This window comes from Lutjanus erythropterus, chromosome 7, assembly GCF_056507025.1.
Source record: "Lutjanus erythropterus isolate fLutEry1 chromosome 7, fLutEry1.hap2, whole genome shotgun sequence".
Lineage (NCBI taxonomy): Eukaryota > Metazoa > Chordata > Actinopteri > Lutjaniformes > Lutjanidae > Lutjanus > Lutjanus erythropterus.
Window position 1 is genome coordinate 35,718,725 of NC_139323.1, and position 27,151 is coordinate 35,745,875.

Below are 27,151 nucleotides of genomic sequence, written 5' to 3' on the forward strand. Positions count from 1 at the left end.
GTCATTAAACATGCTCTCTGTCTCTGTCCCCCGTGTGCAGGAGCTGGAGGTTGGTCTCCTCTGGTCTCAGACAGATACCAGTGGCTCGAGGTGGATCTCGGGAGGCGAACCCAGATCACAGCAGTCGCCACGCAGGGACGCTATGGCAGCTCCGATTGGCTGATGGGGTACCTGTTGATGTTCAGCGACACAGGACACAACTGGAGACAACACCGACAGGAAGACAGCTTAGGGGTACGTCTCAGAGAAAAAAAAAATGGAGGAAAGCAGGACTAATTTGCAGCGGCAAATACAATTTGGACGAAATGTAATGCTGCCTGGATTACTTTTCTTATCAACATAATGAGGAAATGTTGTTTAAATATTACTGTCTTTGCCACGTCTCAAAATGTTGATTCATTGACAGCATTTTACATTTTTTTCTGCTTCTGCTAAACAATATCTGCTCTTAGCAGCTGAAGAATTACTAAACTTCATGGTTCTGTCAAGGCACTTAGAGCTCTTGGTTAAGATTTGGGAAAGAGGGCAGTCTTGGTTAAATATAGAAAAAGTCAATAGTGACTTGAGATGTATTAGCCCTTCACTGCATGTCATTTTTCCACCTTCTCTCCCACTTTCCTGTCCTCACTTTAGCTGTTCTATCAGATTAAAGGCAGAAAAGCCCCGAAAATATGTTTAGGCAACAAAAAGAGTTAAAAGTTAAAGTGTTTTTTTTTTTAACCCTTATAATCCTGCACTTTGTGCACCAAACATCCACCTTGACCACCAACCTCATATTCGGTGAATATAATTCAATGCAACTGGGAAAACATAGATACATACAGTGGTAGTAGTAGTAATGGTGCCTTCAAATGAACTTGTGAGCTCATGATTGTGGTATGGGAAGACATGGGCTAGACCATTTTCACGGCTTATTGATAAGAAATAGCAGGTAAACACGGGGTTATTAAGATCCTGTTCTATTTAGTGTAGCAGAGGCTTTTCATTGAGCTAACATGCACAATAGCAGCACCCTGACCTGAATGGAACAGAACTTTAATTAGTATCACTGGTAAAAACCTGTGTTTACTGTTTCATGTCAAAATGGCTGTTGTGAAAGAGGTGTATTGCTTCTAGCAGTAGGCAATTAAGGTGTCATATGCAACCAAACTGCTTGTCAGATAGTCAAACAGCATCTAAAATCCTCTTTGCATTACACCTCTGAGGAATTTGGGGCGGGGTGCGTCTGAATCTCTTTACCTTCTGAGAGCAGGCTTTGAAATTCTCTCTCAAGCCCTCTTCTTCCATTCTTTACACAACAATTTCTGTCATTTGTCATGTCTGCAAACACCACGGACACTTTCCAGGATTGTTAGCTTGACAATATTTGCCATTATCCCCACATTCAAATGGTTATTTGTCCTGCTCTCTCTCTCTCTCTCTCTCTCTGATGACAGGCTTTTCACCGCACCTTTGTGTACAGCCATTCAGAACAACCATAAATACTCATTCCTTCTGACGCTGACATGCTGTATGAAGTTGTTTAAAAATAATAAAAAAAAATCCTCTAGAGCAGAGATATCATGAAATATTTCATCCTGGGCTACATCAGCATTATGGTTGTGCTATATAAATGTATTTACTTGTTCTCATATTACATAATTGCCTCTGCGTTTGATTAGTATTGGGTTTCAGTAGTAACTTAATAATTAATAACTCTGAAAACAGAAGTCTTAAAAATAATTGCAAGCAGACATTAAAGTGCAAAACTATTATACAATTTATCTAAAAAATAAAACAGTATAAGTTAGAAAGTCAGAACAACAAGAATGGTTGTTTCAGTTTGTGTAGGTTTCAAATCCAAAATGAATGTTAAATTAAATGTAATGCAAATTGCATTAATTTGGCACTGTCATCGTTCCAACGAAGACACAACGGCTTGTCTCCATTAAGCACAAACGTTCACTTTCCCATCTCGCATTAAATAGCCTCCCCTCTGAGTCACCTTCTCTTGTCGTGGATATTTTGCTTGGAAACTACTGTTAATGTTAGTTACAACCTACAGGGAATGGCTATTGATGCTAAAATGGTATCTAGCAGGGCTTGGTGGTGTGGGATAATCTGAAGCATGGACAGCTATGGTCTATTCAGTATCACAGTATATTAAATTCTTAAATTTTCAAATGCTTCTGAAGGGATCAAACAGTGGTATGACCACTGCATGGCAACTATTACTTTACTCTAAACTGTTTTACAAGAACATATTTCACATCATACTGAGATATTTTAAGAACATTTAATGTGCAAAAGTGGAATAATAGAAAAAAAATACAAACCTGTCCTCAGATATCACCACAGCCTGTCACCTATGTTGTCTGACATTATTTGCAGGTGATCGTTTTCTGATCATTGTCTGAAAAAGGCCGGTGCAACTGCCAACATATGGACATGCTCAGGTTTAAAAAGTCAGACTCCTCCTTCTCCTCTTCCTCCTCATAGTGAATTGTTACAAACAAGCTAAAGCCAAATCTGTCTGGATAGCTTATTTTGACACGTATACATCTGGCAAAGCTCTGCCATTATAGGTTCTTTTAACAATTTGCTGTAAATTTTTGTCACACTGCAGCTGCTCTCTGTGTCATGGCAGCTCCTCCACACACACACACACACACACACACACACACACACACACACACACACACACACACACACACACACACACACAGCGGAGTGAAGTCAGTTGGTTCACTGTCAACACCGCAACCTCTCAGCTAACTCTGTGAAGGCAGAAAGCTACATTTCAGTCACTTTTGGACAAATTTATACGGTGTGTTTTCTATTCGTTTTATACCAAACATCCCTACTATCTGGTGTATTCTGATATGTGTTGGTAAGACGCCATCGGTGCATGGATACCAAAATCAGGATGCATTCTAGGACAAGCAGTTTATTGATAAAGCAGCAGAGAATGGTGTTGCACAAATTATATTTTTTGCACGCTCTTACAGGCTGCATAAAACATGCTGGGTGGGATTCAGCCCTGGGGCCTTAAGTTTGACACATGTGCTTTAGACAAAAATAATTTATTTCACCGTAGTATGAAGGACTTGCGGAGATTTGAGACACTTGTTTTCAATTTTGTTGCCTTTTTATTTGTTTTCTTAATCTTGATTGGTGAGGCATCCTTTGATTCAGCTTTAAGGAAAGTTTCCAAAATGCACCTTTGATAATGAAGAAACTGTGAAAAACAAAACAACTGACAAAACAGACCGTGAAATATCTCCTGGGATGGATTACCTAATTTCAAGTCAAAGCAATTTAGTTTTTTGCTGAAATTATTTAAAACCAATGAATACCTGAAGAAAAGTTATCTAAAAACTGAAAATATCCTGCAGTAATGCTGTGTACACCATTTGCAGTTAAAAACATTTATGCCAATATGAAGACAATATGGGAGGGAGTGCAGCTCAGAACACAGGTTCATTGAAGTTAAAATACATTTGGCCTCACTGTCATAGACATAATTTACATTTCTGTGGGGACTGGTACCGCCTGCAGCGTAAAGCCTGCTCACCAGGAGCCTTTCACTCTTTATTAATAATGGATGGAACAATGAAAGAAACCTGGGCAGGGCTCTGTCGACGGCATGGAGCTGCTGTCAGATGGTTAAACCTCTGCTGACAGGAGGCTGGTGGTGCTGTTGTTAAGGCTGCTTGGCGCACAAAAAGTCACAGCTTTGATTCCTGCAGCGGCGAGCGTGCCCATCAACAGCCTCTGCTGACGGAGCGCTCGCCAGCTCCGTGTTTGTGAGGCTTGATGAGCATGTCAGCTCACTGCCTAAAATGCAAATGTGAGTGAGAAACTGGACTGACACGTGTATGCGGCGACTTAAAGGGAAAGTTCAGATTATTTGAAGTGTTGTTGTATGAGGAACTTGGCAATAGTCAGCGTATTAGCTGCAATAGATGGAGGTCGGCACGCCCCCAGTTTGGAGGAGCATAGAGGCTAAGCAATGTTCTGCTGTGGTTAGGGTCGTTTTAGCCACTTAAAACAGGTCACCCAAAAAAATCACTATATTTACATTATTTTCACAGCTTCACTTTACCATCAGACAAACTTTTTCAGGCAGGAAACCACTGTTATATATACCAATTATTGCTCTCTCTAAACCAACCAGACTCTTGGGGCGAAATAAGTACCTTTACCTCACAGATCATGGCAGCTGCTGCTCTTCCACTGCCTCAATCTGTTTGTGTTATTATGTGATTTTGGCTTTTTTAAAAGGGTAGTTAGGATTCACTTAAGATTGGTTTGGAGAGAGAGTGACGTTATATAACTTATAATGTTGGTTTCCCATCAGAAATTCTAAATCAGTGGTCCTCACAAAGGATGCATGGACATCAAATTATTGTATTCTCTGTCTTGTAAGGGGTCCTTGGCACAGTTCAAGAGAGAGAGTCAAGGACCTAAATGCAGACACCAGAGACAGACAGGAGAAGTTCAATGATATTTAATGAATAAAAAACAACCATACAAAAGACTTGAAAGATGTGACTGTAAGGCAGGGAGAGTCCTCAACCAAAGCAAGGTAAAACCAAACAGCAAATCCAAAATGTAAAAAAGCAAAAGTCTAAAACGAGCACAGAGGGGAACAAATCTGAGGATAAAATCTACAGCGAAAATTAAGAAGATGTCACCATGAGACAAGGACAAGCTAGCAACTAGGTGGGAAAAGACATAGGATTAAATACACCAGGGGGAGGATAACAAGACACAGGTGAGGGCGATCAAGAACAGGTGAAAATGAAGTGATCAAAAAATGAGGGAATGAGGGACACATAAGGGAGGGCATACCAAAATAAAGCAGGAAGTGGCTGAAAATCTGACTATCGAGAAGTACCTCAACCACAATGCTACATCAAATAATCTAATATTGAAATATTCTGTATTTGAGCAGTTGTAGGGTAGCTGATACTCTTGCTCATATATGAAATCTTCCTTGAAGACTGACGAGAAACGCACAGCTGAGGCTCTTTTTCAGTACTGTGGTTGCTTCATGTCTGCAAATGTTCCTCAGCATTTTTCTCTTCCCTCTCAAAATCATATCTTTCCAGTATTTTATAGCACTATTTAAGCCCGCCCCATGTTTCAGTGAAGAGAGAGGCAGCACCAGACCGCAGACTGATCACCACCGAGCAAACCGCACTGTATGTCAGAATGACAGCCATGCAGATTCAGAGGCAGTCAAGCATCTTGTCTCTCCTTTATGGTAGACAGTACACGCTTCTTGTTACAGTAGCAGCCCGGAGAACAGCTTTTGATTCCAATATGACAGGATACGATTTTCTCACAGTGAAGGATACAAACCCTCTGAAGCCCTGCGAGTCATCACTAAAAAGAAAGAACGGGGTTTGACTTCTTGCAGCTTAAAAACTTGTTGATTTGACACTCAGCATGAAAGGTGATAAACCCAGATCAGCTCCCGGGGTGTTTTTAAAGCTCCATATATTAGTCAGGCCAGCTTAGTGTGTCAGTTAAGGAACAGATTTGACTGCAAAAACGGCTGTATCAAGTCACAGCTTCTCACTGACTTCTCAGCTCGGGTGCGCCATTTTTCTCCTTCTGCTCTCCAGCGGTCGGAAAGTACATTTACTTACTTTAATCGAGTTTTACTTACTTTTACTGAGTAATTCTGACTAATTCCATCCAGTGCTACTGAGCCCTGTAGAGCCCAGGCATCAGAGAATTTTAAAAAGAAAGTTCACCAGCGATTTTTTAGATCCCATTTGAATTGTGCCATGAATTACGAACTCAAGGAGGTTGCAGTTTGTGTTTGTGTTTTGAATGACTTATTTATAACAACATGTTATATAGTAATATTTCAAATCTCTTAATGTAGGGCCCCATGAAATCTGTGTGACGGCTTTTTTAAATCCTCAATCCTACGACTGCGTTCATGATCATGTCATCACAGAAACTACAGGGCCTCACCTTAATGCTCCTGTCAGTCTGTCGCTGGCCAATACCAGGCCCCTGTCAGAAATAACACATGGCCGCTGGCCCCCCATCAAAAGAAACTTGCCAGTGGGTCTAACAGCTCTGCTGGGAAAAACCCTGGGATAAGTTTATACACAGTGCATTGACTGTAGATCAGTCCAGCCTCTTTTTTTGGCTATGAAGAAGTGTATAGTTGGGACCACTTGTCTTGTTTCTTGATTCAAGTTGTGAGAAATATTTTATTATGTGCTCTTAGATTGCACTTACATACCACTGTGAAGTATTCCACTTCATGCTACTTTAGACTTGCACTCCCCTGCATACTGGGCACAACATTCACAGGGCCCATTTGCATGCTGCATTGCGTAATTTTACTTTATTATGGACTTTTAATTGAGTAACAATTTAAAAGATCTGAATATTTGTTAGCTGTTCCATCAACGAGCATTTTTCCCTTTAACTTTCACAGATGGTTTAATTAATTGATCTGTCTTTTATTTTTAATTGTAATTGTCAACGTACAAAAATTAGCAGTGCACTATTATCATATGCAGATAACCAATCAAAAAAGTCAGAAAGGCAAGCGAACGACAGACAAACCCATTAAGATAACAAAAAAACAAATAAACAAATAAAATAGATAGGATGTTAGTCTCTGTAAATCATAAAACTTACTGTCACAAGGTGATGCGTCTCACCACATCTCTAAAATAAGACACTTTAATTTGATAACATTTTGTTTCTCTAGGTCTTCAGAACGTGGTCGCTAAGAAGGGTGAGAAGGATGACAGCAGCTTATTATCTTGTTATTTCAGCTGTCTTGTACAAAAGAAATCAGGCTTAATATAAACTTTTGTCACGACACATTTTCTGGAATGCATCAATCCTAACCTTTTGAACAGTAATAAACTCTCATAACAGTAGAGTTGTTATGATGCTTTAAAATATGAGCAAATTCAATCTGGCCTTCCACCAGCACTCTGTAACCCACAGAGAGACTAATGACACCAGACTGAGCTCTTCCTCCATTTATCATTAGTTGTACTGCAGCTGAGATCCATACTCCAAGAACTTTTCAAAGCAGGAAAAATCTGATGGTAATTTATTAATAACATACTTATAGATTCTGAGTGTTTAGTTGAGCGATATCTAAACTAGCAAACACTTGTCCCAATAGGAGGCTTCCTGAGGATTCTTTAGCCCGATTATTATCAGAATAAAAACTTGTCTAACAGAACTGTGTGAAATAACTAATGGTAAAAGAGGAAAATCAGTCTCCCAAATTTATGTTATAACCCTTTAAAAGGTTTACTGGGAACCACTGGGCGAAAATACCAAATTGGCTATAAAGTATGTTAAATTGTCCGCCTCAACCAGCTAAAACAGCACACCTGTATCGTATTTTAGGGAGGGAGAAAGTAATGACTGCTGTCACATGTGAACTACTTAATGCTATGGTGGACTAAAGGGGGGCAATTGTGGTAAAGTGCCCTTCCAGTGGACAAAATGTGGTGAATTGCCCTCTGGGATGCCCTTCTAGTGGATAAAACATGATAAAATACTGCCTGGGATTCCTTAAAATAATGAAATAGTTCCCTCTGTGTTTTATCACAGAGTTGTAATTTTAATCTAAACTAGGAATTAGAACAGTTTCACCTTAAATGCATAATGCTGTTAGTGCCCCACTGCATGCAGGCCCTTTTTTTTTTTTTTTTTTTTTTGGGCCTTGTCCCTCAGACACCCTGAGTCTGCAACAGACCTAATGTATGATACAAGGTGTTTGCCTGTAACCCTGACTGTTAATTATTTAACAATCATTTATTGATCACTCCTACTCTATTTAATGGCTGCATCTCACATAAATATGGTCGTAAATAGTGAAACTCTCAACAAAAGTTTCTGGAAAATCTCCATCTGGGGAAATGATTCTGCTGACTTCAACACTTCAGCAGTTACAAGTTTCTGTAACAAGCAACCGAGTGGTGCCAGCGACAATTCCCGTCTCAAGTGAATGCAGCGTAAAGTCACACTTGTGTGCTTGTGAAATCCCAGCAGCGGTTAACTCTGCTGTATGTTGAAACTAACTTCTACAGTGCAACCCAGTTCTGCTGAGTTGTTAGCTTCAAAGCTATATTTGAACTCGCACACAGCAGGTGCAACAGGCTGCTGTACTGTTACAAAGTAGGATTTTGAATGCAGGACTTTTGCTTGTAATGGAGTATTTTTACACTGTTTTATTGAGGCAATATTTGAGAATACACTTGTGGGTCGAATCCCTATTTAAAGGAGCATTATGTAGCAGTTCCATGCATATAAATGAGTACTGTAATCCAGATAGTGATTTGGAGCCACAGACTTTATATTAAACATGTTGACATCTTATTTAATGTATGATCTATGGTTGAAGCAGATTTTTTTTTCACTCTGCCACCTCTGCCCCAGACTTGATGAAACTCAGGCTGCAGGAACACTGCAGGAGTGCAAGACGTGCAACAAGCATCGACAAGTCCAGTCAGTTGTCAGTCGGTGTAAAGTTGAGCCCCTTATCCTGAAAACAAAAGCTCACAGCTCTGAAAATACACACTCTAGAGCTGGAGTTCAGTGACTGCCTGCCTTGCTGCCTGCCATTTACATATAACTCAGTTTAACATTTATAACCATCCACTCCTTCTAAAGATTATTAATGATTCCTTGCGACTCATAAACAGACACTTACTCATTAAGCATTAAGTTGAACTCTAATTAAAGTGAAATGGGCAAATGAACTCTGGCTCGGAGTGGAAATTTCAAAGGAGAACATGCTGGCTGTAGCGTTGTTGTTGTCGGAGAAGCCAGCATTTCATTTTAGCATGTTTCCTTAATCTCTGATGACATATCATGGTCATTGATGATTTAGTACACTAAATATAAATATTTCTCCTTTAAGTAAAGGACCTGAGTATGCAGTGTCAGAGTCTTACTCATGCCCTCCCTCATCCTCCTCATCTCATTCTCTACCCTCGTCTCTCTCCTTGACTGAGGTCTTGTCAGAGGCTACTCATATTTCAAAACATGCTCGGGGAAGTAAATGAGATGCCACTCTCCTCAGCCTCCTCAGCAGGAAACGGAGCCGTTTGTTGAGCTTAACGCCTCGCTGCCCAGCCAGCTCAGCCCTTCAAAGCACTGAAGACGGCACTGAGATCACAATTATGCGGCGGCAGGGAAGCCAATTTCACTCACATAGCCACATCAGTGCATGACACACACCCTCAAGTAGGGAGCACGGGCACACCAACAGAGCACGTGCACTCGAACACATGCGCACACAACCACAAGTGCAGTGTGTTTTTCTCCCCTCGCAGATGTTAATGCATGTGTTGCTCCGTGTGCGCTATTTGTGTCAGCCAGAGAATCCCACTGGATCCCCGCAGGCAGCTGATTGGGAAAATAGAGGCCATTAGTCTTTTTAAGAGTGGTTTGGTATGGAAACAGAATAGGTTCCAGAGTTATTGATCACTGGACAGAGAGAGGGAGAGACGTTATCAGCAGTTAGGATCAATGGCCTCCGTGAGCTCAAAGTTTAAAAATGCAGAGAGTGTCTCTGAATCAGGGAGGTTATAAGGGAGAGTTTTTCTCCACACTCCAATGTAAATTTCAATGACAACTAGTGCATCTTTTTCTTTTTAAGATGGTTTCATTATAAAAATTAGACCGAGTGGAAGATGAGACTTGAGGATCATAGATTTTAGCCTCTAGGATGGCTGCGAAACATCAAAAGAAAGTACGTTCCCTTGGTAAACAGCTTCATTATGGGAATCAAAGTACAAAAAAAAATGATCCTCTGTTCTTGTCTAAGGTGTTTGAGGGGTGATTTACATCAAACAGTTTACTGTCAGATCTTCACTGCTGCAGAAAACAGTAAAACATGGATGCAAAAATGAGGCAAACTAACATGTCGCTCTGTTGTTTCAGGTTTTTCCAGGTAACAGCAATGCAGACACCGTGGTCCAGTACAATCTTAAACAGCCGGTGATATCTCGCTACCTCCGCCTGATTCCTCTGGACTGGAACCCCACTGGGAGGATTGGACTCAGACTGGAGATATACGGATGTCGATACAGTAAGTCTGCTCTGTGTGTTTTGCTTTGGCTTGTTCTAACCCTTTAAAAATTAGAAAAGTGCTCTCAGTAGAGGGCAGATCTCCACCAGGCAACCTGTGGTGAGCCACCTATTGCAGCTGCCAGAGGCAACGAGCGGGGATTTGCAAAGTTTTCAAAAAAGTTCTAGATGTATGCAAAGTTTTTAATGAAATGTTTTGTACAGTATAGTCTCAGTTTGTCCTGGGTTCACTTAACTGGTAATTATTTAAAACATCTTTTTATTTATTTAATTCAATTTTCCATTCAATTTTCTTTGTGTAGCAACAAAATATGTCTCAGGATACTTTTAATGTAGGGCGGGTCTAGATTGTACTGTATAAACCCAACTGTTCCCACCAAGAGCAAGCACTGAGGCAGCTATAGTGAGGAAAAACTTCCTTCTAACAGACAGAAACCTCGAGCAGATCCAGGCTTTTTTTTTTTTAAAGCATCTTAGTAACGTTTAGTAACTCAGTTTAATTCAAACAAGTAACCGCTATCATGTTCAGCTTTCAGGTTTATAACAAATTCATGAAAATCAGTTTAGACTTGAATGATTTACAGTCATTTTTTTACTAGCAGACCTTGATGTCTTAAATATGGTGACCGCACAGAGAGGTGACATACATGGTGGGGGTTTATTCATCTCGTACTGTACCTAATCGATCTGGAGATGCTCCAGATCATGATGAAAGTTAACTTTTCTGTGGATGTCAGTTTTTGAACCACAACAAAGGCCAAAATGCGTCCAAGCAGACCGGTGTAGCCTTGTTTTTAGCAATGCAGCAATCACAGAATCCTGCACTTACTAATTAAAACTGTAGTAGGATTTGTCCAAATTGTTCTTAAATGCACCAGGAAGATACCAGGACATCAGATATTGTTGCATATTGATATTGAGATAAAGCACAGCAAAATAATTACAAAAATAAGGAAACACTGGCAGAGGTGAAAGGGATTGTGTTCATATGAGTCTGTGCAATTTTCTGAAAAAGAAAAAAAAAGAGATAAAGTTAGTGAAAATGAAAAGTTAAACTGAACAAAATTAAATTTCACCCGATGATGGTCTGCGCAAGGTAACATAATAAGCTGAGAGCAAGTGGTTGGCGGTGTGTGATGTTCTTCAGTCACATTTGGTGACACACATGATGCTGCAGGAGTCATGTTAATTTGTAATTTGTCAGTTTGTATAATTGGAGCTGTGAGGTTTGAGGGAAAAAAAAACTGATGACACTAGTTACATTATTTATTTTTATCTCACAGATCCGCATAAATTCTGCTTTCACAACAATAACATTTAATTACTCTCCCTGGTCTTTTCTGCTGCTCCGTAGTCATTAGCAGAAACCAGACCATATGGTTTTACTGTGGAGTTTGAAGAGTTTGTATATTATGGGGCCAACAGGTTCACGGCTCATTAGAAACTGCTTTTTTTCCCAGGCAGGAATAAGCGGAGGCAATGAATACCTTCAAACAACAAAAATTCTGTCATGCACTAGAAAATATGAACTGTCCTTTGTGAGGCTCCCGTCGTCTCATATGGTGTTCAATTCCTGAGCTGCTAAACAGACTTTATCTGAAATTCTAGACTCTGAGCGTGTCAGACTAAATTCTGGGGGGAATATATATTCAAAGACATCTGAAATATTTCCATCTTAAAAGTTCCTGGGTTTGAATATTTGACATATTTTCAATGGACAGTTAAATACTGACTGATAGTATGTGGAGCAGTTGTCTGACATTAGTAAACTGCACACAACATTGTGCATGACTGGTCTGTGACGTTTTGTAAAAAAAAATGATCTGAAAGAGGCAAAAGATCTAATGATTTTGTGTCCAGATTCCTCTTTTTGAAGTCTTCGCTTTCTTCTGTTGGACAGTTTGTTCAGGCACTTTGGTACTGGTCTCTTACCCTACAAGAAATGTATGATTAAAAGGTATAATTTCACATTAAACTGTGGTACGTAAATTAAATTAATAAATGTGTTATTGAAGACTGAAGTCTGTATCTGTTGTTGCATCATAAAACTTTCTTCCTGCTACTTTTCCCTGTTCTGTAGCGTCTGATGTGGCCAACTTTGATGGCAGCAGCAGCCTGATCTACCGGCTGAGCGTGAGGCCGAGCTGGACGGCGACAGAGGTTATTTCTCTGAAGTTTAAAACCCTGAAGAATTCTGGGACGCTGCTCCACGCGGAGGGACAGAGAGATCACAGCCTCACTCTGGTGTTGGAGAAAGGACGGCTGCTGCTCTACCACCAACAAGGTACAACATCATTGTACATACATATATTAAAACTCCTTATGCTATATAAGATAAAAAATAGGATATTTGTGCAAAAGAAATCCTGTGCAACCCCTTCAGCTACAACGTGTAAAGTAAAAACTTGCTGCACATGGAGAATCTCAGACAACATGATGACACCTCTTCTTCGACTTTAATCAATAATAATTCTCATACAACAGCATAAAAACATCTGCATTTCTTCATGATATCTGATGATAAAGTGATGTAATTGTATTTGTTGGACTTTTTGGGGAGAATTATGCATCTTAGCAATACTTTGGGTGATGTGAATCTGAATAGGTTTTCTCCTGTTATATGTTTGGATGTCATTTTGTGTTTTTCTTGCTTTAAAGTTCAAGTCCTGCTGGTTTTCATTCCTGACATACTGTGTCATCAAGGACCATTTTACACCTGGAACACCAAGTGAATGGCTTCTTTTATTTTTTTGGTAGGACAAAAACCAGCAGCAGTCAACTCCCCAGGGACAAGGACTGAAAGCCTGTGATGTAGGGTGCCTGATGTTGGATATTCTAATTAAGTATTTCACAATTTCTCTCAGACAATTTTTCTGGCAAACTGCAGCTGCATCTATCTGTCCATTCATTCTTCACCGCTCTGAGTAAATGTCAGCCGAACAGCTAAACTGCGCCGTGTAATTATGCACTCACTCAGGCTCCAGAGTGTCCACCATCCTGCCTCTACATAAGGAATTTAATATCCAGCCCATTTTTGTCCCCCACAATGAAATGGAGGGAAGCTTCAAGTCGGTCTCCGTCCATCTGCTAGTTTGTTTGCGTGTTTGTCAGATGTGATTTCTAAGATACCACTGATCCAATTTTGAGGAAACTCAGGGGAATATGCTTCTTTCTGCTTACGCTGATTAGGCCAATACAGTGTTTATTTGTTTATCCATATGTCGCAAGCAATATCTCAGACAAAACTAATCACATTTTGAAGAAACTTGGGGAATCAGTTCACCGTTGCAGGCGTGCAGTTATTACAGGTCAATACGAGGAAACACACATGTTGACTTACTGTGAAGGAAGACAACATCATTTCATGGAGAAAACATGTTTTCTTGTCTTAGTATTTCCTTTTCCTCTCTGTTTTTCCCTGACTTTTTTCCTCGATCAACCGCGTCTCTGTCTTTCAAGCTCTGCTTCTCTCTCAGCGTGACGCATCTCTCGCTCTCATATCTCTCTCTTTTAATCTATGATGGATGCTAGCAACATGTGTTAAGGGTGAACTCTGTGGAGCACAGTGGGCCAGCACAGCATAACGTGATCCATAGCCTCTACCGGCACAGAATGAGGCGCTGTGGAGACTGTGGGAGGACTGTGTGTGTGTGTGTGTGTTTGTGCTGGTGTAAACGAGGTTAAACCTGAGGTGTTGTCGGACTGCCAGGCCGTCGTATTATCACCATATGGCAGACCTCTCATCAGCCGTGCCATCTGGCTGCTGGAGTAGCGCTCTGCTCACCAACCGTTGCTTTCCTTCCATTTCAGGCTGAAGGTATTCCTGTAATTATAAAATGATTACATCGTGGGAACATGTAACCGGAAAAAACAGGATTCCTTATTATATATTGAGGTTTATTTTTTTTAAATGCAGAACTTTGGATAATTACGTGATGGTCTGATTTAAAACAGTATTCACATGCTCATATGTTCATTGAGGCTCACTGCACTTGTTCTTCCTCCCCATTCTGGCCTTCAGTGGACAAAAAGAGAGTAGGCTTCAAAGGCAGCTTAAGGGTGTATGATGCCTGATGCCCACCGCAGGGCCTAATGAGACGTCAAAACACCATTAACAACATCAATACTAACTCAATAATAATGTTCACCCAACTTTTGGCACATTTCACTATGTGGAAAAAACTGAAATATAATGACCATCATTATGGTGCTGACCTGAGTTTAGAGCTGTGTGCAGTAGCAAGGAAGGAAAATCTGTCACAGGCATGTTGTTTCAGTGATTTTAGGTGTGGGAGAATTGTTTTTGGACATTTAGCTGTATATCCTGTATGCATTTCACTTGGTGAATGACACTGATTAGATTTAGGAACAGATCCTCCATCTTGCATGTCTGATAATGTCACATGTTAAACACACAGTGGGTGCTTTTCATTCGGTAAATTGGTCTTAGCTCCACCCAGCGAGGAAAATAAAAGAGGGATGCGAGGAAAAGATGCAAGGACGTAGGAGACGAAACCTCGTTCCACAGCATCAGTCCGAAGCACAGACGGATGGTGCATGATATTGCGTTTCATTATGTAACTGTGAGAATAAAGTGCGTTAAATAAAATTATTTAATTGTGTTCAGGATAACGTGGAGTGCGTTATTTACACAGCACGCCCCTTAATTGATAAAAGACTTCCGCGTAGGATACACCGGTGTATCCTCACTCTGAGCTCCTCCAGAAGCCTCCTCTCTCCTCGCTCCTTGTCTCCTCCAGGTGCATTTAGGCAATTGGAAAATCCTTCATCATGGCGGAGGGGAAACGACTTCCAGGTCGACGAAGGAGAAAGGAGACGAGGAGGCAAAATTCAACGTAATGAAAAGCACCCAATGTGTCAGCCATGGACCACTGCCACTAGAGGTCTCTCTCACATAAAAACAATAATTAAGTAGTTTGATGACATCTGAACCAGTGTGGGGTCATGGGAGTTGTTTTCTATGTGACATCAGCCAAGAATCACTCCATGACCTTGAACAAAATTAGAGATATCTCTGTGTTTGACCATTTGAGATAATGTAAGTACACAACTCAATAAAATATATCAACATATGTCTAACATTTTTAGACATCTTAATGCAGAAATGTTGTATATTATAGGTTTAAACTGCACAGTTTGTTTGCAGATTATACACTGCACTTTGTTGGAAATATTTTTTTTTAAACTTTTTTTTTAGATAGTTGAAATTAGAGATGACAGGTAACGAAAGAGAAATTAGGAATGACCTGAAACAAAAGTCCCCTGCTGGAAAGAAACTTTGGATGTTGTGGTGGGTGGCACCTTCGGAGCCAAATGCTCTTATAAAAACGCTTGAGAGCTCTTTGGAAACATGGCATTTTTTCAGCTGAGACACTTTAATTGCTATGACATGGAATATCCATGGAAATTATGCGTTGCATTTATTTTGCGGATAGTCTGTGTTAGCAAATGCAAAATCTGAGTGATCTTTTTACAAACTTCCTAAAGCTAAAGAAAAGAAAAACAAATTGATTATTTTCCTCCTGGTTTTGCAGTCTCCCCTACCAAAGGCAGCCATGTTGCAGGATATTTTGCCACTGGGAAAGTGACAGTGATGCATACTCTTTATTGCAAACAGTTAAAAATGGCGAACACAGGCCCTTAACCCCAATCAGCCACCAAGGTTGAAGTTGAAGTGGAATAATTACATTAGTAACAGCATTTCAATGTTGAAATTGAGTATAAAGAGGTAGCTAACAGTTAGTTCTTTGAAGAAGACATCAGTCAGTACATTCAACAGGCATCATGTGACCACAGAGGTATTTTTAGTGGGACATGGAGTAGATTTTGGCAAGAATCTAAATATTCAGCTGTAGCCTCCCCCTCTGCTTCTTTTCTTCCATACAGCCTCACTCAGTCACTTCTTCTCCACATTCCTACAACAAAAACAGATTATTGTCCAATTCCCTCTAGCTGGGAAAGGCATGGGAGACTATTAATTCCCTGGTGGTATTGTCTATCTGTCAGTGGTAGAGAGGTGTTATCTGCAGAAGCCATCAGCCTGACATCTGCTCCCTGAGTGACGCCTGTCACGCAGACCCAAGCCGATAGTCAAACTGCTCAAAGGGCTCCAAAATAAACACCGCTCGGCTTGTAACAGAGCAGAGATTAAATCGAGCTATGATAATCCAGTGGTACAGTCAATACTGGAAAAAAACCCAAAACATCTCTGCCTCAATGGCAGCGCTGTCACTGCATGTTTCTGTCTCTGGCTCTCTTTGTTTTCCTGCCTGCCTGCCCTCTTTTCTATTTCCCTCCCTCTCCATTGTTATTTATCACAGCCTTTCTCATATGTCGCCCCAATTCTGCCCCTGCTAGATTTTTTTTTCCAGTGGCGATTATTTGCCTGTTTCAATTGCATGCTCTTTGTCTTTCTCGCTCCTCTTTTTCACCCCCCCCACCCCCACTACCACCACCACCATCCTTCCCTCCCTCTCTCACACTCTCCCAGGAGTTTTCACTCGGCAGACAGGGTAATTTAGATCAATAGCTTGAAGCATCCAGCCTGAGCCACAGCATGCTCCTCCACAGTCAGCTGTTGGCTCAAGAAGAAGAGAAGAGGAGCTCAGACTCGGGGAGCAAAGATGAAACTTGATGATTTAGATGCATTATCTCCATAGCTCCAGACTCTGAGCTATTCTCTGAGTCTCTTCATACTTATCTCTCCCATTTGGCAACCTGATCCCGTCTGTCCCGGGCCTGTCTTTAACACTGATACATGTCGCATCATGGGGAAAACAAGCTGGCTGAGACACAGAAGAGCTAAAAACGGCTAATGATGGTGAACACCGGGCACTAGGGGATATGTGTAGCTTATAAACACACATACATAAAGACCGCATACAGCCAGAGCAAATGTTTTTATGTTAGGCACAGTGTAACACCCATTAGCATAAATTAATGATGAATGAAAACAGAGAGGCATACAGACGGACCAAGACTGGCAAACAAACAGATAAATACGACAGCCTCTCTATCTCCCCGTGGCCGTCCAGGCAGTTGGAATAAATCGGCTGGCTCATTAAGATTTATGTCTGCTATCCAAAACCATCTCATTTCCTCTCTGCTTTACATTTATCAAAATGTCAGTTTGCTATAATGTAGGCCGCTGCTTCATAATTCAATACAATTCTGAACTGTCACCGGGAAGCTGTAATACACAGCAGTAAATACACGGAGGGCCAGTGTGTCCTGCTCCAGTGCGCTCCGGACGAATGGCATTAAGTATTGCTGACTAAATAAGGATGGCATCAGAGAGGCGTGCGGAGCAAACTGCATGTTAAGTGAACGCTTGTCTTTTCTCTGTGTCCTCAATAATAAGGACACAAGGGCTGGGCGATATGACTTCTAATTTATATCTTGATATTTTTATGCTATGTCATGATATTTGATGTATATCCCCATCTACAAGTTTTATCTAGAATAGCTTTCGGTAAACTCTCATATAGTGCAAATAAACCCATGTGTGTAAAACGTAAATGAAAGCTGTATGCAATATGCAAAAACTTTGACCAAAATTTGATTAAATACAGTGCAAAGACGAGATATTTAATGTTCAAACTGATGATCTTGCTCTTTGTGATTGTACAGTCAGTTTGAATTTGATGCCTGCAACACATTCCAAAAAGTTTGGGTCAGGAGCATGTTTACCACTGTGTTACATCACCTTTTTCCAGCTTTTGGCCACTGAGGACACTAATTTTGAAGTTTTGAAAGTGAAATTCTTTCTCATTCTTGCTTGATATGTGACATCAGGTATTCAGCAGTCTGGGGTCTCTGTTGTTGTATTCTGAGCTTCATAACGAGATGGGTCTGGACTACAGATAAGCCATTGGTGCATTTGCAGATGGATTTTCCGAAGCATTCCTGAACCCACTGTAATATCCTTTATACAATTATGTGGGCATTTAATGCAGTTTTTAATTCAGTCTGTGGGATCAGAGGTCACAGGCATTCAGCGTTGGTTTTTCATTTCATAAGTGCAAAGATTACTCTAGATTCTCAGAATCTCTTGCAGTGCTGTGTTGAGAAACATCATTCAGAAACTGTAAATTGGACTATTTTTAAGAAAGTGATGAACCTCACCCCATCCATGTCTGTGTATGAGTGAGCCTTTCAAGGATCCCTCTTTCATACCCCATATCATGATACTATCAGCTGTTACTATTTAACTTGTTTACCTGTGGGGGATTTTGAGCATTGCACAACTTTCCCAGTCTTTTGTCCCCCACTTATACCAACTGTTTTTAAAAGTGTTGCAGGCACCAAATTCAGAATGAGTGCAAATATTGTGCAGCATAGAGAGAACTGGACCCAAAAGCGTGACGCAGACAGATGTTTGGTTTTAAGTGGATTTATTTTCAATAAAGCAAGAAGGGGTGACGAAGGAGAAACAGGGGAGGCAGGCTGAGCAAGGCTGGAAACAGGTTGGCAGGCAAACAGGTGACTGGTGAGTGTGGCACAGAGAAACAAGGTTTAGGCAAAAAAAAAAAAAGTCCAAGAGGGAAAAAAGCAATAAGCAGGCCATAGCTAGTACGGCATGGTAGACTGAATGATCTGGCAAAGACTGGACTGCAGAGCCGGGGCTTTTCTTCTGCCGGGGTTGATTAGTGGATGGCTTTCAGGTGAGCAGACAGATTGGCAGCAGGACTGATGAGAGCCACGTCCAGACACACAGACAGACAAACAAGGAACCATGAGAAACACAGAGGAGGGGGGAAACAGCTGACATGTGATGAATGAAGAAAAGACACAGGCTAGGACAGTATATTTACAAAAAAAAAAACCAAAAAGTTTCTGTTTAGTTTGAACATCTTGACTTTGCAGTGCATTCAGTCGAACATAAGTTGAAAAGTGTTTGCAAATCATTACATTCTGTTTTTATTTGCATCCTACACAACGTCCTAACCTTTTTGGAACTGGAGTTGTAAGATCTTATAGAATACGAGGCATGCCTGTTGATTTAACTGGGACAAAATCAAACACCACAATTAGACCTGCAATGATTAATCGATTAGACATCAGCTATCAAACAAATAATTGCCAAGTATTTTTTACAACTGACTGATCAGTTTGAGCTTGTTTTTTTTTTTTCAAAAATCTCTGATTCCAGCCTCTCGGATGTGAATATTTTGTGGTTTCTTTATTTGTCTGTGACACTAAACAGAATATCTTTGGGTTGTGGACAAAACAAGACATTTGAGGACATCATCTTGGGCTTTGGGAAACTCTGATCAACATTTTCACTATTTTCTGACAATTTATTGATCAAACAACTACAATTTAATTAAGAAGATAGACAGATTAATCTGCAATAAAAATAATCTTTAGTTGCAGCCCTAATTAAAGTATTTTTGACCAGATTCCTTGATATTGATATTTATCGATTTTGCAACAATATTCTAATATTAACACAATGAGATTTTTGATAATCATCAGCAATGTGGATCCGGTGAGTAGGTAAATGGAAACAATAGAACTATTAGAACAGAAAATGACATCATTTTATTGTAATTCAGCCTTTAAAACCAGCAACAACTTCATCTCAAGATATGTTGATATCTAAACTCTAAGACAATATCTAGTCTCATATCAGAATATCGATTTAATGTTGAGAAACTTCCCAGCCCTAAAAGATGGTTCCATGTTGCTGTCTGTGTGATTTTTTTGGGGGGCAATGACAAAAACAATAACAAAACATCAGCATGATCACAAACGTGTTGACTAATCGCACAAAGCAACAACAGCTCCAGCCAGATCTTTCCCCGTGGCGTCCGCAGAGCCTTGTTGAAAAAAAGATGAATCTCTCTGGACGAAGTGTGCCAGTTGGCAGAGAAAAAAAAGAGGACAATGAATTGTGGTGATTACTGTTGCATTTGCTTACTCTATTCTACTTTTTCCACGGTGATTTACAGTGAGCCTCCAGCAGTTTCTCTTGGAAACTGCCTCATAAGAGTTCCAGCCAGCAGCCTCTGTATTTCCAGAGGAGCCTGAAACTGCGAAGATAGCCACGGGACCCTTACAGTAACACACTCTGCTGCTGTATAACAAGTTGCGTACTGCTCATTCACTCTGTGTGCAACAACAATACAGGAATAAAAAGATGATGAGCCACACACATAGCTACATAGTCCCAAGGGACATGTAAATGGTTGGTCGCTCAGTCTTCTGTTGAAGACAGTGGGACAGAGAGAGAGAGAGAGAAAAACTGGAATTTTGTGCATTTGTCTTTATTTTTGATAATAGATAGAGACCAAGGTTAGTATGGTTAACTAAAACTAAACCAAAGACCAAAAGTAGGAGTGAAAAAAAGGGAATAGCAGGCATTTGGTGCATCATGTGACTCTTCTTCCATACAAAGTAGAACAATCGCAAGCTGCTCACTTCAGTCAAAATGAACAAATCCTTATAAATGAGAGTTGTAGATAAAAATATATTACTCGACTTAATGAGCTCTTAATGCTGCCGTTTATTTCTAACGTTGCAATCGCATATTAAACAATGATGCTGTGCCACAATGACGGATACGTGGAAATCACTTTAGTTTTTAGCCAAATTAAAATGAAATTAATCTCACTGGCTGAATATTATCTGTGACAATTAGACTAATCAATTTTCTAATTTGTGTTCTGAGGTGCAATGTCAGCAGTGCAAAACTTGGCATCAAATCAGAATCAAGCTTAAAACAACAAAGTGTCTGAAGCTGCTTCATCAGTCTTTTTAGTGTGTGGATGGAGTCTGCATCAACAAAGTGAGGTTCCCGTGGCAACGCAATGCAGACAGTTAGTGTTGCTGTAATATGGTTTTGTTCGATGGCGTTACGAATGCTAATACATGCTTTTATCTCCAGTGGACTGGACTGTTGTAATGCTCTAATGTCTGGTGTGTCTAAGAGAGACATTGGTCAGTTTTAAACCACCTGATTGTTCCAGAGGTTAGAACGAAAAGGCACAGAGAGGTTGCCTTTGCAGACCACGCCCCTAAACTATGAAACAGTCTGCCAGAGGGTCTTAGGGGCTCTAAATCTGTTGAAACTTTCAAACAAAACCGTGATGATGAACCTGATGGTAGTTTTATCTTGTCTTACCTTGCAGTTCTAACTTTCATTGTATTTTATTTATTTTATCCTTGCTTTTATTGTTTTGAATGTTTTCATTTTTTCTGCTTTTATGTTCAGCACTTTGTGTTGCATTTTATGCATGAATTGTGCTACATAAATAAAATTATTATTACGAATGCACAAATAACATCTTCCCTCATCTGAGAATCTATATTGCTCATAAAAACCATCAGGAAAAGAATAAGTTAGTCTGAAACTTTGAACACGGGCTGCTCCTGACCAGGTTATGAGTTCAACATGGCGATCAAGCTACGTTAAAAGAGAGCCACCTTCGTGAGACTGAAGACTCAACATGCCTTGTTTACCCATTAATCTCATTTCGTAGTGCACCCCTTAGGTCTGTGCATCCCTGGCTGCCTTGGACTGCATAGACCAGCTTGTGCCTGGTTGTTTTGTTTTTTTTTTTTTGGGTGGGCAAGGTTCTGCCTCTGGGTGTTACTGGGCTGCGCAGGCATGCAGTGTTTGTTGAAAAATCTCTCTGAGTTTTTCAGCAGCGCATGGAATGACAATGTTGTTTCCTTTGTTGTTGTTCTTCTCTCTGTCTTTTTTTGGGGGGGTTTATTTTGCGGTTTTGATGAAGACCCAGGAGCTGCATGCACTGCACAAGCGCCTGGCACACCACAGGAGAGCCAGCTCCTCAGGCGAGGACTTTGTCAGTCAGTCCAAAAAAGGAGGTGGTCACGTGACTGTCAAGGTGTTAATGACCCCACAAGAGGCATTTTTTTAAAAAATAATCATGAAAATAATCAGCAGATTCAGTAATAATGAAAATAACTTAGTAGCAGGCCTGATTATTTTCATTATCAATTAGTTGGCTGATTATTTTCTCACAATCACAATTTAGTTCAGCCCAAGTTAACATCTTCAAATCTATTGTTTCCTCAAACTAATGGTTGCAACCAAAGATTTTTTACTTTTGAGGGGGAAAATGGGACTGGAGCACACCGATTGATCACATATGACACATTTGAGAAGCTGGAACCAGAGAATCTTTTGGCTTTTGCTTGAAAAATGACCTAAAATCTCATTCAGTTATCAAAATAGTTCACGCATTTCTGTAAAATCTTTAAACTCTATATTTATCTGCTTATTTTGCTGATCAACTGTTTAGTGATATGATTTTTTTTTTAGTACATGTGTATCGGTTCCTTTTCATGTATTCATCAATATTTATGAACATGCTTTGGCGACGTGTGTTTTGATTGAAACATCAGTACCAGTAAAGCCCCAGTGAATTGAGCTGAAGTGACAAAAAGACACCTGACACAGTAGTGACACAGTAGTGTAACTGTGCAGTTTCCCAGTTTGTTTTATGGTAATAAAATCAATTCCCAGCTGTGACTAAAGCTGAGAATTGGTTTAGAGAAAGTACATTATTTTTACAGCCAGGCTGTATTTCAAATAGCTGCACCACGTGACACCGAAATGCTGAAACAATTATAACAGTCTGTCTCCTGATAAGACCTGTCATTGTCGTCCTTCATAAACAGATTTAGAGCTTGAGCAAAGAGCCGTAATGGAATAGCAGACAGAATATGATAAGGTGATATTGCCCCAGGGAGCTGTCTGGAACAGTAGACTCCTGGAAAGTAGAAACTAGTGTTCAGCGCAGACTCCTCAGATTAAAGACAAGAACATTCAATATTAGTCTACTCAGTATGGATAAATCAAGCAGTTATTGCTTCACAACATCCTCGCAGACGTGCAGGGAAGGAGAGGAGCAATGAGGAAAATTAAAACTGACATCAAGTGAGAAAGACAAAGGGATTTTTCATGAATGAAAGTTAAGTGTTTCTATTATTGTTTTCTCTCAGATGTCTTGCATCGATTACTCCCGCTCTGCTTCCACTTACCTCGCTAAATGGCCTAATCATTAAAGGATCTCACGTTAAGTGTAGAGCTGTAGTCAGGAGGTGAATAGCTTAGCGTAGCATAAAGTTCAAGAATACTGGAACTGTAAAATAATTTAAGTGCCTTCAAAACATGAGTTGACGGTACTAAACCTGAATCATTTCATCATCAAGTCCAAATGAAACAGCATATCAGGAATATCCAGCTTCTGTATTGTGACGTACTGAGTGAGTGAACCATGACAGACAAGTGGGACATAAAGTTGGAAGGAATTTGATTTGAAAAGTGGGTGTGTCAAAAAAAAAAAAAACAGAACATACCAAGCTGTTGCTAGCAAGCTAACTAATGAACAGTAACAAAGAAATATTCACATTTGAAAAGCTGAAATCAGAGAATTTCTTCGACTGATCAATTGATAATCAAAATAGTTACCAATTATTTTAACATTTGACAACTAATCAATGAATCATTTGGGCTCTATTTGTGGCTATCTATCTATCTATGTATCTATCTATCTATCTATCTATCTATCTATCTATCTATCTATCTATCTATCTATCTATCTATCTATCTATCTATCATCTCCTTTGAAGAAACTCTCCTTCATAATTAATGACTCGGTGTATCTCGCTCCTTCTGTTGTAGCTCCTTCTGTCAGCAGAAACTTGTTCCTCTCCCGACACGTTCAGGGATGCTGAGATGTTTTCACCAGTTTGGACCTGCTGGTGTTAAATCTGTCATTAATTATGTCCTGCTGTCATTTTGCAGCATCATCATTTATGGCGGTGGGTCCTCCTCCCTGCCAGCATACAGATATGTGCGCTCTAATGAGAGAGTGTGACCTCAGTGACCCACTTTCTGTGATGAAAATATTCCTTTGAAGCTGCGACTTTTTGTTTTGATAAATCAAACACGAACCTGCTTTTTTTTTTCTTCAGGTTCTCCTGCTGCCTGAAATAAAAGGCATTTTACAATGATTTCTTCAGGCATGTCTGTCCTTGTTAAAAATGCATTATTGAGGAGGACACGGAGAATGCTGACCTTGAAGTGTTTTTGAGGTACCTTGGAAAAGAATCAAAGTTCCTCAGCGGGGAGTGCACATAAGAGGATTTCTGCATTAGCTGAAGTCACTGCGCAGCCATCAAACGCATCATCATGACAACATAATCGACGGTTTTTCTCATCCTCGCCTCCGTCGCAGGTGTGAGTTCATCTTCTGGCGGCCAGCTTCTTGTTTCTCTGGGAAGTCTGCTGGATGACCAGCACTGGCACCATGTGAAGCTGGAGCGGCTCAACACTCACCTCAACCTCACTGTGGATAAAAACACTCAGCAGGTTCACGTACCAGCTGAGCTGAGCCACTGGGACATCCACCAGGTGAGAGGAAATTGGCAGCGCACAAAAACCACACATTTCAACGCTGTTCTTCTTTCAAAATATCTTTTTTGTATCAAACGCCAACTTCCTGTAGACTTGAAAGAGACAGTTTGTAGTATAATCCCTGATGGAATATTATTTAATCATCTTCAATGCATGTAAGTTCCTTTGAATCCAAAAAGTTTTTATGGTGTAAAAGTGTTCTATTTTCATCATGTTTCATCAAACATCCACTGAAACTTATCAAACCTCTCCTGCAGCATAATTCTCTTCCTTACCTGCTTGCAGTTGCAGTTGTTTTCTGGTCTGAAGTTTCTTATTATAGTTGACTGCTTGGCTCTGAGGCGCATCACTCATTACTTAGATTTAATGGGGTCCTTCCTCATTAGAGTAAATAAACTCAAGACAGAAAGTTCTCCTGACCAATAAAAAAACAGAAAGTGTCTATGTGCAGGGTTCACACAAAGTTTAGAAAGTTTGAAAAATGCTTAAGTTGAAGTGTGATGTTTTCAAGGTTAGGGATATGCCTGAATTTAAATACTCCCTGAAAAAAGTGCTTCATCCTCACCAGAGGTTTTCAAAGGCCTCTGCAGGGGATTCACAATGAATGGAAATGAAACAGTATGGCATTCATATTTGTTATTACATTAGTTATCAAAAAGAGGACATATAAATAGCCTAAATGTGTGTGATTTAGTTAAAGAGACAGTTCCTGAGGTATTACACTGTGAGTATCTATGGGATCAAACAACATAATCAGGATCACATAAGGACTGGGTGGGTTGACTGGGGGGCCGTTTTTATTGTTTTTCATAGTTAGATAAGTTCTGTGTTGATCCCTTACTCTTAAATTAAAAATAAATGATCAAAACATATGCCAGCTGGTACTGCTGGCATGTCGTGCTGAAATAAACAAGTTTGTCCCTGAAAAATACATCGTCCGGATGGCAACATATGTTGCTCCAAAACCTGTTTGTGTCTCTCAGCATTAATGGGACGTTCTGCGTGATTCAAAGCACCAACCGGCGCCATCGCAGATTCTGGCTTTTGAACTTTGCCCTCAAGTCACGATGTCCATGTGGCTCTTGAAATTAGCAAGCATTTACAGTAAATGATCAGAACATATGATTAAATTTGATATGAATAGCTGGTAAAATAAGCAAAGTGACAATATACTTTGATTGCTGCAGGTAATCATTTTGTAAACTTTATTTTTCCAGTTGCATTTAACAGTTGACATCTGATAAAAGCTGAGAGAGCATGGGTATTTTTTGTTTAGGTACCTTCAGAGTGCTTGAAATTTGCTCTTAAAAAGCTTAATGAACCATGTATGTGCAACAACCATCAACCCACTAAGAAGCTTGTCAAGAGGATTGAGACAGAAATTGAGCATTTAGCCATATTCTAGTGAAATATGACTACAGTCTATCAGTATTTTTTTCTCAGTGTAAAATGTTAAACTCACCAAAGCTGCAGCTCTGTAAATGACAAAAACACAAACTTTTCACTGTAAGATTTAAAGCCTACAGGGGCTGATGCTTACTGTTGTTTTTACATGCTGTATATCACGTGTGTTGTTTTCTTGTGCAGCTAAGTCTGGGAGCTGTCCAGAGTCATGGACTGCAGAAACCCATCCTTTCCAACAAGAACTTTCATGGCTGCCTGGAAAACCTGCTCTACAATGACCTCAACCTGATAGACCTGGCGAAAAAGAACAACCACCAGGTCTCTGTGGTGGTAAGTTATCATGTGTCAGCACCTTTGGAAAATCATTGTTAAAATCTGACATTCAGCGGTCATCAGGAGGACATATTAGTTCAGCGTGGGGGAGGATCAGAGTCGAGATGTGGTAATGTCATGGACTCCAGAAGTAAAAGTCCTGCTTATTTTCCCATAGACAAAACAGTGAACATGCATACTTATTTTATCAGTTTTAAGTAATGAAAAGATCAGATTCTTGTCAGGAAGAGTAAACTTGATTTTAAGGCACTTGTGACCCCTCTGAGGGTGTCCTGTCCCAACTTGGGGTCCAGTGGTATAGACAATATTCTGACAGACTGTAGGAGCACCTCAAAGTCCTGAGAACAGTGTTAAAAAACTGGGTTCATTGACCAAAAGTCAGGTCAAGGTCAAGATTTGGTGTCCATAAAAAGAAGTATAATAGAAGTCCAAAGAGGCTTTAAGGAACAAAACAATTGTTTAGCAATCCTATTAAAATATTCATGATTGGATGGGTTTTTAGGAAAATGTACTTATAATTAAATGCTGCCATGATGAGAAACTTTAACTTTAACTTCAGACTTTTTTTTTTTCGGTCTTCCTCCCACTGTTTTCTCCTCTTCTTTCATAAATGTCATTATTATGTTAATGGTCACTGTCATGACTATTATTGTCATTATCATTATTTTCATCAGCTGCATCATCATCCTCTTTATTTTTATACCCGTCATCATCATCATCATCATCATCGTCGTCGCCATTAACATCACCATAATCTCCTTCATTATCATCACCAATGTCATCACTCGCACATTGTGGAGTTAGAGAGCCCAAAGCAAAAGAAAAAAAAGAAGAAAAGTAGGGACTTAGAGAAGAATAGAAATGAATCAGCGAGGAAAAGAGGGTGGAGAATAAAAATGAGGGAAAGAGAGAAACTGGCACTTTCTGATG

General features: G+C 40.0%; 1 protein-coding gene across 1 annotated transcript in view; it reads left to right on the forward strand.

Annotated features, from left to right (window-relative positions):
- The window catches only part of LOC146324319 (contactin-associated protein-like 4), a 138,311-nt gene that overhangs the window by 49,498 nt on the left and 61,662 nt on the right, over positions 1-27,151 (forward strand). The window contains exons 3-7 of the mRNA XM_084723631.1: positions 41-234; positions 9,928-10,075; positions 12,155-12,358; positions 24,306-24,481; positions 26,072-26,218. Coding sequence (XP_084579757.1) covers positions 41-234; positions 9,928-10,075; positions 12,155-12,358; positions 24,306-24,481; positions 26,072-26,218 — 869 coding nt within the window. The remainder of the gene's footprint in view (positions 1-40; positions 235-9,927; positions 10,076-12,154; positions 12,359-24,305; positions 24,482-26,071; positions 26,219-27,151) is intronic.